The sequence below is a fragment of the Entamoeba dispar genome, genomic scaffold (assembly GCF_000209125.1).
Source record: "Entamoeba dispar SAW760 scf_1105229461423 genomic scaffold, whole genome shotgun sequence".
NCBI lineage: Eukaryota > Evosea > Mastigamoebida > Endamoebidae > Entamoeba > Entamoeba dispar.
In genome coordinates this window covers 39,456-54,678 of record NW_001854685.1, presented here as the reverse complement: position 1 = coordinate 54,678, position 15,223 = coordinate 39,456, and the positions used below count along the sequence as shown (strand labels likewise).

The 15,223-nt window shown below is 24.6% G+C and overlaps 10 protein-coding genes across 10 annotated transcripts in view, besides 30 other annotated features; 8 read left to right on the top strand and 2 right to left on the bottom strand.

Moving 5' to 3' along the window:
• Positions 1 to 84: 84 nt before the first annotated feature.
• Positions 85 to 534, top strand: EDI_110720 (uncharacterized protein; the record flags this gene model as incomplete). The annotated part of the gene is made up of 1 exon (XM_001738522.1): positions 85 to 534. One exon carries the CDS (start codon positions 85 to 87, stop codon positions 532 to 534), a length of 450 nt encoding a protein of 149 aa, XP_001738574.1.
• Positions 535 to 573: 39 nt separating this feature from the next.
• Positions 574 to 608: a sequence feature (AT_rich).
• Positions 609 to 635: 27 nt separating this feature from the next.
• Positions 636 to 704: a sequence feature (AT_rich).
• A 367-nt stretch (positions 705 to 1,071) lies between these two features.
• Positions 1,072 to 1,120: a sequence feature (AT_rich).
• Positions 1,121 to 1,225: 105 nt separating this feature from the next.
• Positions 1,226 to 1,312: a sequence feature (AT_rich).
• A 34-nt stretch (positions 1,313 to 1,346) lies between these two features.
• Positions 1,347 to 1,442: a microsatellite.
• Positions 1,443 to 1,460: 18 nt separating this feature from the next.
• Positions 1,461 to 1,524: a microsatellite.
• A 385-nt stretch (positions 1,525 to 1,909) lies between these two features.
• Positions 1,910 to 1,946: a microsatellite.
• Positions 1,947 to 2,109: 163 nt separating this feature from the next.
• Positions 2,110 to 3,807, top strand: EDI_110710 (uncharacterized protein; the record flags this gene model as incomplete). The annotated part of the gene is made up of 4 exons (XM_001738521.1): positions 2,110 to 2,937; positions 2,989 to 3,348; positions 3,408 to 3,536; positions 3,589 to 3,807. The coding sequence occupies 4 exons, from the start codon at positions 2,110 to 2,112 to the stop codon at positions 3,805 to 3,807; spliced, it is 1,536 nt and encodes a 511-aa protein (XP_001738573.1).
• Positions 2,387 to 2,427: a sequence feature (AT_rich).
• A 19-nt stretch (positions 3,808 to 3,826) lies between the features above and the next one.
• Positions 3,827 to 4,047: a sequence feature (AT_rich).
• A 69-nt stretch (positions 4,048 to 4,116) lies between these two features.
• Positions 4,117 to 4,144: a sequence feature (AT_rich).
• A 72-nt stretch (positions 4,145 to 4,216) lies between these two features.
• Positions 4,217 to 4,267: a sequence feature (AT_rich).
• A 172-nt stretch (positions 4,268 to 4,439) lies between these two features.
• Positions 4,440 to 4,489: a sequence feature (AT_rich).
• Positions 4,490 to 4,564: 75 nt separating this feature from the next.
• Positions 4,565 to 4,606: a sequence feature (AT_rich).
• Positions 4,607 to 5,128: 522 nt separating this feature from the next.
• Positions 5,129 to 5,195: a sequence feature (AT_rich).
• Positions 5,196 to 5,484: 289 nt separating this feature from the next.
• Positions 5,485 to 5,565: a sequence feature (AT_rich).
• A 15-nt stretch (positions 5,566 to 5,580) lies between these two features.
• EDI_110700 (uncharacterized protein) lies at positions 5,581 to 6,693 on the top strand (the record flags this gene model as incomplete). Its single annotated transcript, XM_001738520.1, has 1 exon — positions 5,581 to 6,693. One exon carries the CDS (start codon positions 5,581 to 5,583, stop codon positions 6,691 to 6,693), a length of 1,113 nt encoding a protein of 370 aa, XP_001738572.1.
• A 635-nt stretch (positions 6,694 to 7,328) lies between these two features.
• EDI_110690 (protein translation factor SUI1, putative) lies at positions 7,329 to 7,717 on the top strand (the record flags this gene model as incomplete). Its single annotated transcript, XM_001738519.1, has 2 exons — positions 7,329 to 7,514; positions 7,571 to 7,717. 2 exons carry the CDS (start codon positions 7,329 to 7,331, stop codon positions 7,715 to 7,717), a joined length of 333 nt encoding a protein of 110 aa, XP_001738571.1.
• A 73-nt stretch (positions 7,718 to 7,790) lies between these two features.
• On the bottom strand, positions 7,791 to 8,116 carry EDI_110680 (uncharacterized protein; the record flags this gene model as incomplete). The annotated part of the gene is made up of 2 exons (XM_001738518.1): positions 7,791 to 7,961; positions 8,051 to 8,116. 2 exons carry the CDS (start codon positions 8,114 to 8,116, stop codon positions 7,791 to 7,793), a joined length of 237 nt encoding a protein of 78 aa, XP_001738570.1.
• Positions 7,986 to 8,028: a sequence feature (AT_rich).
• A 229-nt stretch (positions 8,117 to 8,345) lies between the features above and the next one.
• Positions 8,346 to 9,772, top strand: EDI_110670 (calmodulin, putative; the record flags this gene model as incomplete). Its single annotated transcript, XM_001738517.1, has 2 exons — positions 8,346 to 8,537; positions 8,801 to 9,772. The coding sequence occupies 2 exons, from the start codon at positions 8,346 to 8,348 to the stop codon at positions 9,770 to 9,772; spliced, it is 1,164 nt and encodes a 387-aa protein (XP_001738569.1).
• Positions 8,582 to 8,631: a sequence feature (AT_rich).
• Positions 8,682 to 8,743: a microsatellite.
• Positions 8,698 to 8,766: a microsatellite.
• Positions 8,858 to 8,937: a microsatellite.
• A 170-nt stretch (positions 9,773 to 9,942) lies between the features above and the next one.
• EDI_110660 (uncharacterized protein) lies at positions 9,943 to 10,802 on the top strand (the record flags this gene model as incomplete). The annotated part of the gene is made up of 3 exons (XM_001738516.1): positions 9,943 to 10,143; positions 10,217 to 10,302; positions 10,358 to 10,802. 3 exons carry the CDS (start codon positions 9,943 to 9,945, stop codon positions 10,800 to 10,802), a joined length of 732 nt encoding a protein of 243 aa, XP_001738568.1.
• Positions 10,183 to 10,203: a sequence feature (AT_rich).
• Positions 10,803 to 10,841: 39 nt separating the features above from the next.
• Positions 10,842 to 10,918: a sequence feature (AT_rich).
• A 102-nt stretch (positions 10,919 to 11,020) lies between these two features.
• Positions 11,021 to 11,079: a sequence feature (AT_rich).
• A 418-nt stretch (positions 11,080 to 11,497) lies between these two features.
• On the top strand, positions 11,498 to 12,266 carry EDI_110650 (uncharacterized protein; the record flags this gene model as incomplete). Its single annotated transcript, XM_001738515.1, has 2 exons — positions 11,498 to 11,749; positions 11,808 to 12,266. 2 exons carry the CDS (start codon positions 11,498 to 11,500, stop codon positions 12,264 to 12,266), a joined length of 711 nt encoding a protein of 236 aa, XP_001738567.1.
• Positions 11,755 to 11,806: a sequence feature (AT_rich).
• A 28-nt stretch (positions 12,267 to 12,294) lies between the features above and the next one.
• Positions 12,295 to 12,346: a sequence feature (AT_rich).
• A 35-nt stretch (positions 12,347 to 12,381) lies between these two features.
• Positions 12,382 to 13,569, bottom strand: EDI_110640 (uncharacterized protein; the record flags this gene model as incomplete). Its single annotated transcript, XM_001738514.1, has 1 exon — positions 12,382 to 13,569. The coding sequence occupies one exon, from the start codon at positions 13,567 to 13,569 to the stop codon at positions 12,382 to 12,384; it is 1,188 nt and encodes a 395-aa protein (XP_001738566.1).
• Positions 12,455 to 12,638: a microsatellite.
• Positions 12,508 to 12,697: a microsatellite.
• Positions 12,716 to 12,818: a microsatellite.
• Positions 12,944 to 13,017: a microsatellite.
• Positions 13,232 to 13,343: a microsatellite.
• Positions 13,570 to 14,439: 870 nt separating the features above from the next.
• EDI_110630 (protein phosphatase 2C, putative) overlaps positions 14,440 to 15,223 on the top strand; it is a gene marked incomplete at both ends in the record, with an annotated part of 897 nt that continues 113 nt past the window's right edge. Inside the window, one exon of the mRNA XM_001733375.1 lies at positions 14,440 to 15,223. This exon is cut by the window's right edge and continues 113 nt beyond it. Coding sequence (XP_001733427.1) covers positions 14,440 to 15,223 — 784 coding nt within the window.

Below are 15,223 nucleotides of genomic sequence, written 5' to 3'. Positions count from 1 at the left end.
AGATCTTGAAAAGGAATCAGATGAGTACTGGGAAGACATTATTGATTATTAAAAGGTATATTAGGAGATAACTATGTATATATTATGAGTGATGGAGATAGCCCAAAAGAAGTTTTTGAAAAATTTGTTCAATTTATAAATAACAACTGGATAACAAGACAAATAAAAAGAGTTTTTGAGACATCTATAGAGTTTAAAGGGTTATTAACTGATTTTTACAATGCATGTCAAACAGGAATAAAAATGTCAAAAGAAGCTGATAAAGATAAAATGAAGTCAATGAAAACCCAACTAAAAAAATCACTTGAAAACATTAGAACGAGAGTAAATTTATTTAGGAATTGGATGGACAAAACAAGTCTAAAAGAAAATATTCAAAACACTGTCACTTCATTATCAGACACACTACATAAAATGGTAGAATTTGGAGTTACTAAAACAAATAAATTTACAAAGACAACAAAAGAATGGGTTAAAGAAAAAGTAGGTGATTTAAAAAATCATTTCTATAACTTACAAAATAAATATTTTTAATCATGAATTATTGATTGTGCAATCGAATATTTAATTTGGTTTATTTTAGATAAAGATTTTAAAAAATTAATATTGAAGTTAATAACTTGAATATTTTGGACAATTTTATTTTTATTTTTTATAAAACTTCTTTACTTAAATATTACTAAAATTTTGAAATAATTTTTTTTCAAAGGAGGGAAAAGTTGTATTAAAAAAACTAAAATAATTACTTCTTATGTAAAGAGAATTTAATTACGAGTATATTTAATTATTAACTTTCTGAATTTATTTGAATTAATATTAAATTGTTTATCATGTTTTAAATGAAATAGACATCATTATGAAGTTATTATTATAATACTTTTTCTAATGGTAAATATTGATAAACATATATTCTTTGTAGAACTAATGAACGTCGACTATTACTATAAACTTAGTTTCATGATTTGCATTATATTTATTATTGATTTGTTCTTCTATTATTTAATACTTTTTAATTCTTATGATGTTATATTTTCAATACCTTTTTTTGTTATAAACAAGAAAAAATAAGAGTAAAAATTAAATAAAACTTAATTTATTAAATAAATCTTTATTTTATTTAGGTAGAGATAAAATAATGCTTATTTTGACTATTAACCTATTCTAATAGAATGTGTTATTGCTTCTAAGAGTTGTTCTTCTTAATACTGCAATAAGTTGATGTATGTTTAAATAAAAAACAATTTAAAATAATAAAGTTAATTGATTAAAAAAGAAAATTAGAGATAATAATATAAGATATTTTGAATAATATCCTTTTTTAGTCCTATTTTTATTTTTCTCTTTTCAAGAAAGAATATAAAGAATTACTAAAAACAAAATAATACTAAAATGAAAAGTTGTTAAGAAAAGAGAAAAGATAAAAAAAAAAAGAAATAGAAAAATGGAATGATTTAAAAACTAAATAAAAACAACAATAAAATGAAAATAAGAGAAAAAATAAAAATTAAAAAAGAAAAATAAAAAAAGGAGAACAGAGAAACGAAGAACTATAATTTTTTCAAAATTTCCTTTTAAAAAAGAAAAAAAATGGATGGAGGAAATGAAAATATTATTCTTGAATTACCTGAAGGATATGATGTTAGTAATGGATTTGAAGTAATGGACTGTAATTATGAGAAACCTATTATTCGAATTGGAAGTAGTTATTTTGAGGCTACTTTAAAAGAAACAGAAAATTCAGATATTATCTTTGATCTAAATGGTAAATCAAATTCCATTTCTTGCCAAAGGTACGTTTGTAATCTTATTGATATTCATACGTTCCAACCAATCAAACACGACCCTTAAATTGAATTGTTTGTTGATTGTCATCATATCATTGATGTTATTTTAAATAAGTTTCATGAACTTTCTCTTTTTCTTCTTTTTTTTTTTTTCTTCTTTTTGTATCAAAATTGATTTTATTTAATGATATGATCTGTTTTAATTAACAACTACTTCTTATGGGTAACAACCAAAGTATTTTGGAAAATCTGAACAATCTATACATCTTACAGACAATCAATTAAACCAAATACTTGACACCCTTAAACGACTACAGTAAACTCAATGCTTTCATTACTAAAATCTCCTCAATTATCATTATTTCAAAGAATAGACCAACAACAACGAGATACATTAGAAATTACAGCAAACACTTCTTTAGATCTCTTTGCATCAAGAAGAACATTTAAAGAAATTAATTTTGAATTATTTAATATACTTGTTGTTACTGTGGCTTTTGTTAAAGGGTTAACAATTTGTCAAATAATCGAAACGTATTATAACATATTGTTTAATGCTGAATGTCAAAAACAACGTTATGAAAAAGGAGAAGAGGCTATTGAAAAAATTATTCAATTATTTATATCTTTAAAAAATATAATTCAAAGTAATATCATTATAACTTTAGAAGATTCATTTAAAACAATAATAAAACCATCATTACCACAACAACCTCTTATTGTATCAACAAAATGTTTAAGTGGTATTATAGATGATTTTATTAAAAATGTTAATGATATTTTAAAAGAATCACTTAAATTATCATTAACAGATAAATGGAATATTAATTCTGTGGTTAAAGGAATTCATTCACTAAGTGAATTTGAGAATTCAGAACATTTTGAAATAGTTAAAACATCACAATTATTTAAAGAATATGGAGATACAAAATCAAAATTAATATCAAAATATATGAAAGTTGAAGAAGAACATCTTGAGTTTATTATTACATCTATATCACAACATTTAAATGAATTTAATTATATTCAACAAATAGATGAATTCTTCTTCTCTGTTTCAAGTATTTTAAATAATGGACTTCTTTCAAACAATTCAATGATTATTCAAACCTTTATTCATAGTTGTGAAATTTATATATCTTCATTTTATATTGTTTGTTATTCTTTAAATTCTTTATTATAAATCATATTCATTTCATTTTAGACTCTTAAAAAAATTAATTTAGAATCAATTCAACAAATAAATTCATTAGTTCAATTTAATAATAACTTAAATCTTATTATAACTACAACTGCTCAATCAATTCAATTAATTAATGAAAGGTATCATTTAAAATTATCTAATGAACTTCTTGGATATCATAAAAATCTTGAACAGTCTTCATCACTACTCCATGAAACAATAAAAAAATATATTTTAACATTTAACGACTTATTTAAACAGCCTCTTAAAAGTATTGAAGAAATTAATTATAAAGTTGAACCTACTGATGACCTTACAAAAAATATTTATTCAATGGAACTATTTATTCAAAAAATTAAAGAAATTGTAGACACAAAAATTGTTTGTTTCTATTTTACTTTATTTGAAAGGAGATAGAACAATTATTTATATTATTTTAGGATGGAATTGAAAAACAAACACAAAAAAATATCGTTAGTGGATGTACGGATTATATAGTTAAACAATTAGAATTTCTTGTAAGAAAAAAAACATTTACCCAATTTGGGGCTTGTGAATTTATGAAAGATGTTTGTTTTATTTTTGACGTTTTATAATAATTCTTAATATTCATTCTTTTAGTTACAACAAATTCAAAGTCTCTTTAAAAGTTATGGTGTTCCACTTCAGTGTTTTGAAAAATTAAAACAAACATCCACAGTATTATGTCTTGATCAAATTGAAGATATTACTAAATACTGTTCTGTTAAAGGATGGAAACTCTCTTCTTTAGAAATAAAACTTATAATGACTTTACGTATCGATTTTAGTAAACAAAAAATTCGTTCTCTACAATTGTAGTCATTGATTTAAATTGGTGATATAATTAATAATACTTTAATATTATTTAAATTATTAAATTTATTTTTAAAATAATATTCTAATCAAATAAAAAATTATTATCTTTTAAGTTTCTTTATTTTACTTCTTTTATGATTATTATTTTATTCTTTGTTCAATACCTATATCTTTATATCTATTTTCTGAGAAATAATTATATTAACAAATAAAATATTATTATATATTATATCTATATTTTATCATTAGTGATATCGCCATACAAATATTAAAATCAATTATTTTAAACTCACTAAAGTAGATACTTACTTGTAATATATTTATAAATTTATTTAATTAACTGCTTTCATTTTAAAGATATTTCTTACCATTATATATTTTATCTTTATTTCAAATATATACCCATATTTCCTTATAAAAAATAATATCTGTTTTAATTTTTTAGTATTTTAATGATAATTATGAGAAGAAATTTTTGTTATTGAGATGAATATTGAATTTGTATCAATTAAGGATCTTTGGCTCATTAAATGGATTAAATAAAACAAAATAGGATGTAGTGTACTTTTTGATCTAAATTATATAAGAGAAATTTTGAAACCCTTAAAAAAGAATTTTCTTAAATACAGAAAAAGTAAAAATGAAAATTAATATATATATATAGATTATTTATAAATTATTTAATGTTAATGTATGCAACAAAGAAATGAGAAATGAAAGTTCTGCTTTAATTTTTTTTGTTTGAATTACAAATAGGGTCAATAAAAAATTTGTATTATCTTTATTCTATAAAAAATTAAATGAAATAGAAATAGTTTTTTAGGCAAATAACAATTATTGGTAATAACTTGAACAATATAATTAATTCGAAATATTAAAAATGGTTATAAATTAAGGGAAAAATAATAACAATCTAACATTATCTTCAAAAAATGGTAATCTATTCTTTAAATTGAACTATTATATAGCAAAACTCTGAATAGTTTGAGTAGAAAGAATATGTGCTATTTAATCTAATCTAGTAAAAGGGTTTTCAGTTTAATACAACAAATGAAAGTAGTTATTCTTCTTGCTTTATTCATTATTTCTGCTTTCTCTGAACAATCAAGTAATTACAGCAATGATTCAAGTAATGGATCAGAGAATAGTAAATATTCTGTAGAATTCTGGGTTGCCATTGGTTGTGCTATTGGTATTGCTGTTGTTATAGTAATTTTGATTATTGCAATTACTGGTTTATTCATTTATAAGAAAATGACCAGCAAGTCTAGTGAATATGATACCATTGCTTAAATCATTTTGTTTTTTAGACTATTAATTGGTGAATATATTTATTGTTATTTTTTTAATAAATAACAAAAAAGATTTATAATTTAAAAATTCAATTAAAACACATAGTGTTGTTTTGTTTATTTTATCATAAAAGTACTCTATTTGATTATTCTGAATTCAACAAACTAAAAAAGTGTTTATAATTTCCTCTTTTGTTTTATTCAATATAATTATTATGTTTTTTTTTGTGTTTTGATATTAAAATTTATTCACCCTTCAAAATTTGTATATCTGTGGCACTAAAATGATTTGATTAATAGTGTAAATAGTAGAACTATCATTTCTTTCATTCGTTATTTCTATCTATTAAATTTATAAAGTACTACTTAAAAGAAAGGATCTTTTTTGATATAAAATAATACAATTCTTTATTTTTTGTTATATATTTCATTTTTATAAAGATAAAAAACAAAAATTGTAAAATAAAATCTTGAGATTCATTTCATGCAAAATTTAAATCAAAATACCTCTTTAACATCTGGAACAAATAGTAGTATACCCAGTCTTTCAACTAATGCTTTTCCTTCGTTAACTTCAAATGGAGGTCTTGGGAATTCTACTAATCTTTTTTCTACTTCAATAAGTAGTGGATTAGGTACAACGACAGGACTTGGTAATACTAATAGTCTTTTCTCAAATTCACTTAATACTGGGTTTGGAACAAACACAACTACAGGACTTGGAACTACTAATAGCCTTTTTTCAAATACATTTAATACTGGACTTGGAAATTCAACAACAGGAAATAATAACCCAATACTGTTAAACCCTCTTTCTATTTCATCTTTACCAATTGGAACTAATGCTTCAAAAGATAAACAAAGTAAAGAAAAGTCATGGGTATACCATGACCAAACATCAATGAATCAACCTGACTTTGTAAGACCAGAAGAAATGATGTTTAATACTTCATGTTGTATAATTGATCCAAAAGTTATTGACAAAATATTATTTGATGCTGAAAGAGAAATTGAAGCATTACAACCAAATATTTCATATGACATTAAACCAATAGGATTAAAACAAGGATATGTATGTAATCCTTCAATGCAAACATTAAAAGCTATGTCAATCGAACAACTTAAAAATGTTTCTTCATTTGAAGTTTCACGACCAGGTTATGGTAAGGTTATGTGGTCAAACGTTGATTTAACAAATGTTAATTTAGATATATCTATTATTATAGAACGAGGATATTGTGATGTTTATCCAGATGGAATTCAAAAACCTCGATTTGGAGAGAAATTAAATAAAGAAGCTACTATTGTTTTAGAGAATGTTGTTGATACATTAGAAGAATTTAGAAAACTTCTTCCTCGTTTAAGTAAGAAAGTAGATATTAAAAGTTATGAAGAAAATACTAAAACTGTTACATTTGTTGTTCCTCATTTTACACGATATTCTGTTATTGATGAAGATAATAACACACAAGAGAATGAAGAAGAAGTTATTGATTATGAAAAACATCAGACCATATCAAACAATAATCCTGAATGGAAATTTCCTGTAGTTGTTCTTCATAAGATTGAATTCAGTCCATTTGAGATTGATATATAAAATGATATTCTCGTTTTATTTGAATTGAATTTTAGTAAAGAGATATGTTTTTAATAATAAAAAAACCAAAAATTAATGAAATTTTCTTTCAATGTATGAAAAAAAATAAGACATGAAAATATTATTTTAATCTTCTTCAAATCGTTCTATTCGTTTACCTCCTCTTTGAGGTGTTTTTCCTTTTGGCTTTTGATGTTTTTGAGATTTGTATTCTTTTCTCATGTCATTTTTACTTTTTGTATCATCAACTTCAACAAAATGTTTTTCTTTAACTGCTTTTTGTTCAATTGGATGATTAACTGAATATATTTTTACATCATCAACAGAACGGACTTGTTTCTTATGTGGTTTTTCGTAATTTTCTTCTCTTTCCATTAAACTTCAATAAGATTATTTAGTCCTTTTGTTTCAATTACTTTTTGTCTTTAAACCCTGATTTCCATTCTATTCTTATTAAGTATCTTTTTGTATGTTTTATAACACATTTTTTGATTTTAATGAAACGTCAAAGTTGGATGTATGATAAAAAAAAGAATAGGGTTTTAATAGTAAAATAATAATAAACTAATAGTAAAATTATAGTTTTAAGAAAGAAAAAAACATAAAAAGAACTGAAAGAATCAAAAATCACCATCATGGCAGAATCAGCTGAACTTATTACAAATAATGACCAATTAGTTGAGGAATCAACCATTTCAGGAAAAGGATCATTTATTGTTCATTTTAGAATACAACAACGTAATGGAAGAAAATGTGTAACGACAATTACAGGTATTCCAGAAAGGTATGATGCTGATTTAATTCTTAAGCACTTTAAACGTGTTTGTTATTTTTTTTTTGAAGATACTTATAGGTTCAATGCAAATAATATTTATAGACATTTAATTGTAATGGTTCATTACAAAAATCAAAAGATGGTGAAGTTGAATTTAAATTATCAGGTGATCAACGTAAAGCTGCCTCAAATTTCTTCCTTGCTGAAGGTATTCTTCTTCCAGAAAATATTAAAATCCATGGTTTCTAAATTGAGTTTTTATTATTTCATTTGTTCCATTAAAATAATAATGGAAAAATAATCATTAAAAAGAGTGAATTGATTATTCCAATTTTGTTCTTCCTGACATGTATGACATCATTTTCATATTTAACTCAGTAACAGCATTCATTTCTTTTCTATCCTTAATATCGTAGGTATATGTTTTAACATTATCAGTAACTTTTAAAGTAATAATCAAATCATCGTCTCGATATTTCATAAAATATCTTGTCTATCTAATCAGTTCAACTCTTTCTTAAATTTAATTTAAATAACAAAACAAATTTATTATTAATAAACTTTATCTTTTGGTTAACAAACGTTTTGGTTAGCCTTGAATAATGCCTCTGCATATTCTCTGAATTTTTGGAGACTTTCTACTTTCATTAGGACTAAATAAAATTTTAAGATTCAGTTTAGATTTTCTTATTTTTCATGTCTTTTTGAACGAGTGAATAATGGTGATATGATAAATGATAAACAAATAAAAAAACTAAGAGACACCATTTTATTCTTCCTAAATATAATTATTGAACTTATTTGAAAAGGTAAATAGCACAATTAAAAGTTTTTTCTTGAGACAAAAAACAGAACTATGAAAAAAAAAATAAAGTAAATGACTGAAGAAGAACTTCGCCAAGTATTTGATATTTTTGCTTTTGAAGGTACTGACTATATTACAACTGTCTCTTTAAAAAGAGTTATGACAACACTAGGAGAAAAACTTACAAACGAGGAAATCAATGCTATGATTAAAGAAGTTGATACAGACAAAGATGGGAAAATATCATTTGAAGAATTTAAGCGAGTAGTGATGTCCGAATGAAGAAAGAAAGGAAAGAAAGATGTTTCATAATTTTTAACATTTCTTTTAAAAATTTTTATTAGTAAATATAAAAATAGTAAGGGTTACGAAAAGAACCCTAAAATGAAATCTATTCTTTAAAAACTTAGGGAAAATAAGTGGTAGAAAGAGAAAAAAAAGAAAGAAAAAGATGAAGAAAAAGAGAAGAATCAAAGGATCAAATAAAAAAGAACCATCTTCAAAAAGAGTCAATGAGCGTAGATAAGAATATTACTTTGTCTTTAGATGAATACTATAAATTAAAAAGCAGTGAAGAACAGATGAGAGATAAAGAAAAAAATGAAGAAGAGATGAAAATAAAATGCTTAAAAGCAGAAGAAGAAATAAAAACATTAAAACAAGAGATTCTTCAATTGCAAGAAAATAATGAAAAGAAAGAATTAGAGTTAGCAACACAAAAAGTTCAGTTTGAAAGAATTAAAAGTGAAAATGAAAAGACTAAACAAGAGAAAGTATTGTTAGAGACTAAGTTGGAGTACATGAATAGGGATCTAATGACACTGAAAAAACAATATAATGAAATAAATGATGAAATAATAGGACTTGCTCTTGTTGGAGGAGAGGACTTAAACACAATACAATTATCTGAAATAAAAAGAATCTCATTAGAAAAAGAAGAACGAAAAAAGCCACGCCAACCAACAAAAGAAAGAAAAAAAGAAATTAAAAAGAAAACAGTTATTGAAGATGATGAAACAGATACTATTGAAGACATAACACTAAAAACAATGAGAGAGCATAGCGAAGAAAAAAAGGTAGATTTAGAAGAGACTGAAGAATTATCTACAAGTGTTTTATTCAAAAATCCCCAAAAATGTGTTTTTGATGTAAATTACAATTTAGTTATTGATGTCATGAAAAAAATAATGGAACAAGGAAAAAATGTTGCAAGAATCAAAGGATTTCCAAGTATTCTTGCAGTAGATGTTTTTAAAGAATATACTCGATTAAAAGGAATTAATATTTATGATGGAATTAAAGGAGAAAAAGAACGTAAAAATCATTTAAGATATAATGTTGGTAGTTTTAATAAATGCTTAAAAAAACTCGAAGATGCTAGAGTAAAAAAAGGATTTCCTGAAACAATTCGAGTTGTTACATCTTGTTATGTATACATTCAATGCATTGGTGATCAATTTAAAATAAAACCAAATTCTACCAATTCATTATCGAATTGAAGAATAATCATAACAAATGAAGAATGGGTATCATTAAACAAACAATCACATAAACGAGTTATTGTTTTTATTTAAATGTTTGGTAAATCTTTTAAAATTCTCTTTTTTCATTAATTGATCTTTTCATTTCAGTTTTTTCTTTTCATAAAGAGAACTAGTAATATTATTTTATGACTATTAATCTACCAACTCAACCTCTTACTTTCTTAAAAGCTGTTGAATTCTTTGGAGAGTATGAAGACGCAATCCCATTAATTTCTGATATGAAAAATGATATGAAAGAATTTATTCAATTTGTAGAAGAATCTTCATGCGATAGTTTTGAAGGCATTACAACATCTTTACAAAAAATTACTGATGACCTTTATTCTGTTTGTAACATTATAAATCTATTAACCAAAAAGAGTCTGTATTTTAAAAAAAATTAAAAACTTATTTGTCTAGAATCTTGGAAGAAAGGTAAATGCTTTTAAGGCTTTGTATTATGAAAATAATCAACAAATGGAAACTATTCATCGTTTAGTATTCAAGTTTGCTTTATTTTTTTTGTTCATTCTATTTTATAATTATATAACTTAAATCTAGTTATGTTCATGGCCTATTCCATGTAAAATTTTGGGTCATTCTTACAAAAACATGTTTTGCAATTCAAGATGCTTTACTTTATTCTACTTGTGAAGCTTCAACAATACAAAATGATTGTACTGAATATTTAGCATTGGCAAGAGATGTATTTTATTCTATTGAGCATGATTTGTTAACACCAGAAGAAGTATCAAATGCATTAATTAGATTTATTACGAAAATTAATAATGATGTACCTATAATTGCAAATAGAATAGAAACTATTAAGAAAATTATTGTCCTCTTAAAACCTATTCATCTTATGTCAACTTATCATTACGTAGCATTAGCAAATAATGACGATGTGATAAATGTTTTAAAACAAGTAATAGATGACCTTTTAATGAATGGTCCTGTTATTCAGTTTGTCCAAGAAAATATGGTTTGTTTGATGGATGAAGAATAGAATTGAATAAAACATATTTGTGTCTAATTGAAGTTTTACTAAAAATATTTTTATTTTATAGAATAACTTGGTTTTATAATTTTTTTTGTTTTATTAAAAAAATGATTTTTATAATACTTTGTTTTAAAGAAATATATCATATTGATTTTATGGCTTTGCCATAAATCTTTCCACTGTTTTTTTTCGGTTTTTGATACTCTTGACTTCATGTTGTTTTGTTTAAAATAAAATAAAACTTCTTTTTCATAACTTATTTTTATTCTTTTTAAATAATTTAGAACATTGAATTATTTAGTTTTTTGTTATAAACTATCTTGAATCAGAAAGTTAGTATAATGTATTTGTCTCAGGAAGTTGTTTAAAAAGGAAGCTTTGAAGATTAATAAATAACACTAAACTAAAAAAAAAAAATAAATTGAGAATGTATAAAAATAAAGGTTTTAATAGAATCTTAATGAAAGCCAGATAATTCAGTCAGTCTATTCTCAAAAGTCATTCGTAGATTCTAAACGGTTATTGGCAATAAATAAGAAACAAAAGAGATATTTTGATGGCGAAATAAAAAAAACAATTACCAAAAATGGAAAAAAAAGAAGAAATACAAGGGAAAACTATTAATTTGATACCAAGAAAAATAAAATGCTGACCACTTTTTAAGTCACACAACTGACGGCGAAAACTAATAAAATCGAAAAATGGCTGATTGCTGTGTTGAATACTCAGAGAATGGATATAATGAAATATCTCAATCTCCTCTCTTTGACGAATTTCGCTATGTAATTTTTGCTATTAAAATTAAGGAAAATAGGCTTTTCCAAGTGATTAAACCACCTAAATATCAATACCAAACCAATTTACCTAGTGGAGAATATTCACTATTACCTAGTCATAAACAACTTACAAGAGCATCATTTATTGTATCAAATTTACAAACACTTCACTCTTTAGTTTGTTTATTATTTTAATTTTTTTTGATTCATTAAGAATATATTTAATAAAAAATAGGTTGTTATTGGTAAGTCATTTGATTTAGTATCAGTAGAACCAACTAATGAAAGGGCATTTAATGAAACATGTTCATTGGCAACAACTGATATTATTACATTAGACTTTTTACGCTATTCTTTTTATACTAATATAAGTGCTATAAAAACTGCTCTTACAAGGGGAATTTTTTTTGAAATAAAGGTGTCATCTCTCTCATCCATTAAAAATGGAAATTTACGTTCTCAAATTTTTTCAAATATTCATGACTTTATCACATTAACTAAGGCTAGAAATTTAATTCTTTCAAGTGGTGCTACTTCATTAACCTCATTTAAATCTCTTCGTTCATTACAACATTTTGGTAGAACTCTTGGTCTTACACCTTCTCAATCATATGATGCTATTTGTTCAAACCCTATGCGTTGTATAACTCGTTCAAGAAAGAGAAATCCTATTAATTGTTTGGTTATTGTCTAATTATACTATCACTTAATTCCAATCTTTCATTTTTTTATTATTAATTATTATCTATTTAAAATATAAGTAAAATTAATAAAGTAATCATTTGAAAGTATGTGTGTATTTTTTATATTTACGATTTTATTTTTTTTTGAATTTTAAGAAGAACCGTGTTCATATCTTCATCAGATGAACTTGACTCATCCTTTTTTTGTTTTTTAGCTTTCTTGTCTTCGACTTTTTTTGATTTCTCTTCATCTTTTTTCTTGTCATCTGTTTTTTTTAATTTTTCATCATCTTTCTTTGAATGTTTCTTTTCTTTTTTACTTTCTTCTTTTTCACTTTCAAGTTTTTTAGGCTTCTTTTCTTCTGTCTTTTCATGTTTTTTTTCATCCTCTTTTTTGGTCTCATCTTTCTTTTCCGATTTCTTCACTTTCTTGTCTTTTTTTGTATCATCTTTTTTATCGCTTTCTTTCTTTCCTTCATTCTTTTTCGTTTCTTCTTTTTTTTCTTTTTTCTTATCTTCTTTCTTTGAATGTTTCTTCTCTTTTTTTTCTTCCTTTTTTTCTTCTTCTTTTTTAACTTCAACTTTCTTAGATTTGTCTTCTTCTTTTTTAACTTCAACCTTCTTTGGTTTTTCTTCTTTCTTACTTTCAACTTTTTTAGGCTTTTCATCCTCTTTTTTAATTTCAACCTTTTTTGGTTTTTTTTCTTCTGTATCTTTTTCATCTTCTTTCTTTGTTGTTTTTTTTGTTTTCTTTTCTTTTTTATCGTCAGTATTTAATGTTTGTGCATCATATTCTTTTAGCTTGTCATTATACTCTGCTTTAGATGCATAATATTGGTCAATATATTTTTTCTTTTGTTCTTCAGGTAATTCTTTCCATTCGACTCCTATTTTTTTACCAATCTCTGATATTTTTAAATCAGGGAATTGTTTCTTATATTGAGGATACTTTTCAGATGAAAATAATAAATAAGCATTTTTTGGTTTTTTTGGTTTATTTTCATCTTTCTTTGGTGTTGATTTTTCTGATACTTTCTTTTCATCTTCTTTTTTCGATACCTTTTTATCTTTTTTTTTTTCTTCTTTCTCAGTTTTAGTTACTGGTTTTTTGTTATCTGGTACTAAACTAGATTTTCTTATAATCCCTTCTTTCTTTTCTAATGACTGTGAAGAACACGCAGAAATACACTCAATACAACTAGCCTCAGCATCATAATCAACTCTCGCTTCTTTTTTAAATACTTTAGCTGCGTCTCGATATCCTTGTTCAAGCATATAAATGTAAATATGGGCGTTAGTAGATTGTTGAGACATACTTGAAACTTAAGTCTAATGAGATTTGACAGAATACTAGTTCTCTTTTATAGTAACTATTTCTTTTCTAATTTTTTCTATACTTAAGCTAAGTAGATTCTTAAGGTAAAGTCCCTGTGATTTACACTATTGTGCTCTATTTTTTTTTGTCCACCATTATCTTCACTAGTTATATGAAAAGAGAAAAAAGTAGGTTTTCCTGTTTTTGAAGTTTCTTTCCGAGTTGTTGCATTTTCATATATTTCCTTAATGTATTAGGTAATTAAGAACTTAACTTGCCGAATCTTATAATTACGTTCATTAAGAGTCTAGTGGGGTTTGTCTCAAAAAATTTTTAATGGGTCTAAAGCCAAAATTAAGTAGCTTTTCAAATAAACTCCACTGAGTAAAATTTTTTTCTTTTCTTTAGTGAAAAATACGCCAAAGTAAAGACTTTGAGAAAAAAGAGTTAAAGAACCGTTTTATTCTGAACACAGAATAGTTCTAGTTAGTATTAAGAAAAGAAATAATAAAGCGCCTATAATAAAAATTGAGTAATAAAAATAATAAAACAATAAAGAAACAAAACAAATAAGAAAGAAGGAAGAGATTAATCCATTTGAGTAGATAAAACTTTCAATTTTTTAGATTCCTTAAACAACTAAAAAAGGAGAGGATGAAAAACCACTGAAAGAAGAAAAATAAACAAAGGAGAGGAATTCTTAGAGAAAGAAGGTGAGAAATGAGAATTTACAAGGAAGTTTTTAATGAAAAAGAAAAAAATTAATAAAAACCAAGAGAATTAAAAACACTGTTGTTTTATCTTTATTTAAATAGGAAGGAAAGAAATTTCAATTAAAAAATGAACTAAGAAAAAACATACCAGATATAATGGATAAAGGCAAATTAGCTAAAATGGAAATAGGATTTCATGAAGAGTGTGGCCCTCGTCCACAAATGGAAGACGCTCATTTAATTATTCCTGATTTAAATAAAATGTTTAAAATTAAAGGAGATCAAATGGCATTATTTGCTGTATTTGATGGGCATGGAGGTAAAGAAGCTGCTAAAGTTGCTGAAGAAGTTTTTGCACAAATTCTTGTCAATGAAACAGAATTTAAAGCTGGTAACTATGAAAAAGCATTATACAATGCATTTTTAAAAACTGATCAAGAAGTTCTTAAACGTTCAGAAGCTGAACATTGGACTAATGGATGTACTGCATGTGTTGTTCTTTTAGTTGGAAAACGATTATATACAGCTAATCTTGGAGATGCTGAAGCAGTTCTTGGAATTACTAAACCAAAAGAAAAAGGATGTAAACCAGTTCCATTATCAACAAAACATAATCCAACTGATGACGGAGAAAAAAAACGAATTGAAGAAGCAGGTGGACAAGTTATTTGTGGAAGAATTAATGGTATTCTTGCTATTTCACGATCATTTGGAGATATAGAATTTAAATATCCATATAATAAATCAATGAAAGATTTTGTTTCACCAATTCCTGCTCTTCAAATGACACCAATTGGAAAACATAATCCATTCCTTATTTTAACTTGTGATGGATTGTATGAGAAAATGAATTATGAAGAACTTATTACTCTTACTTATGAATCAATTGAAAAACACAAGAAAAAAGATTTTGATGCTGTAGCTACTGAAATGATTACTG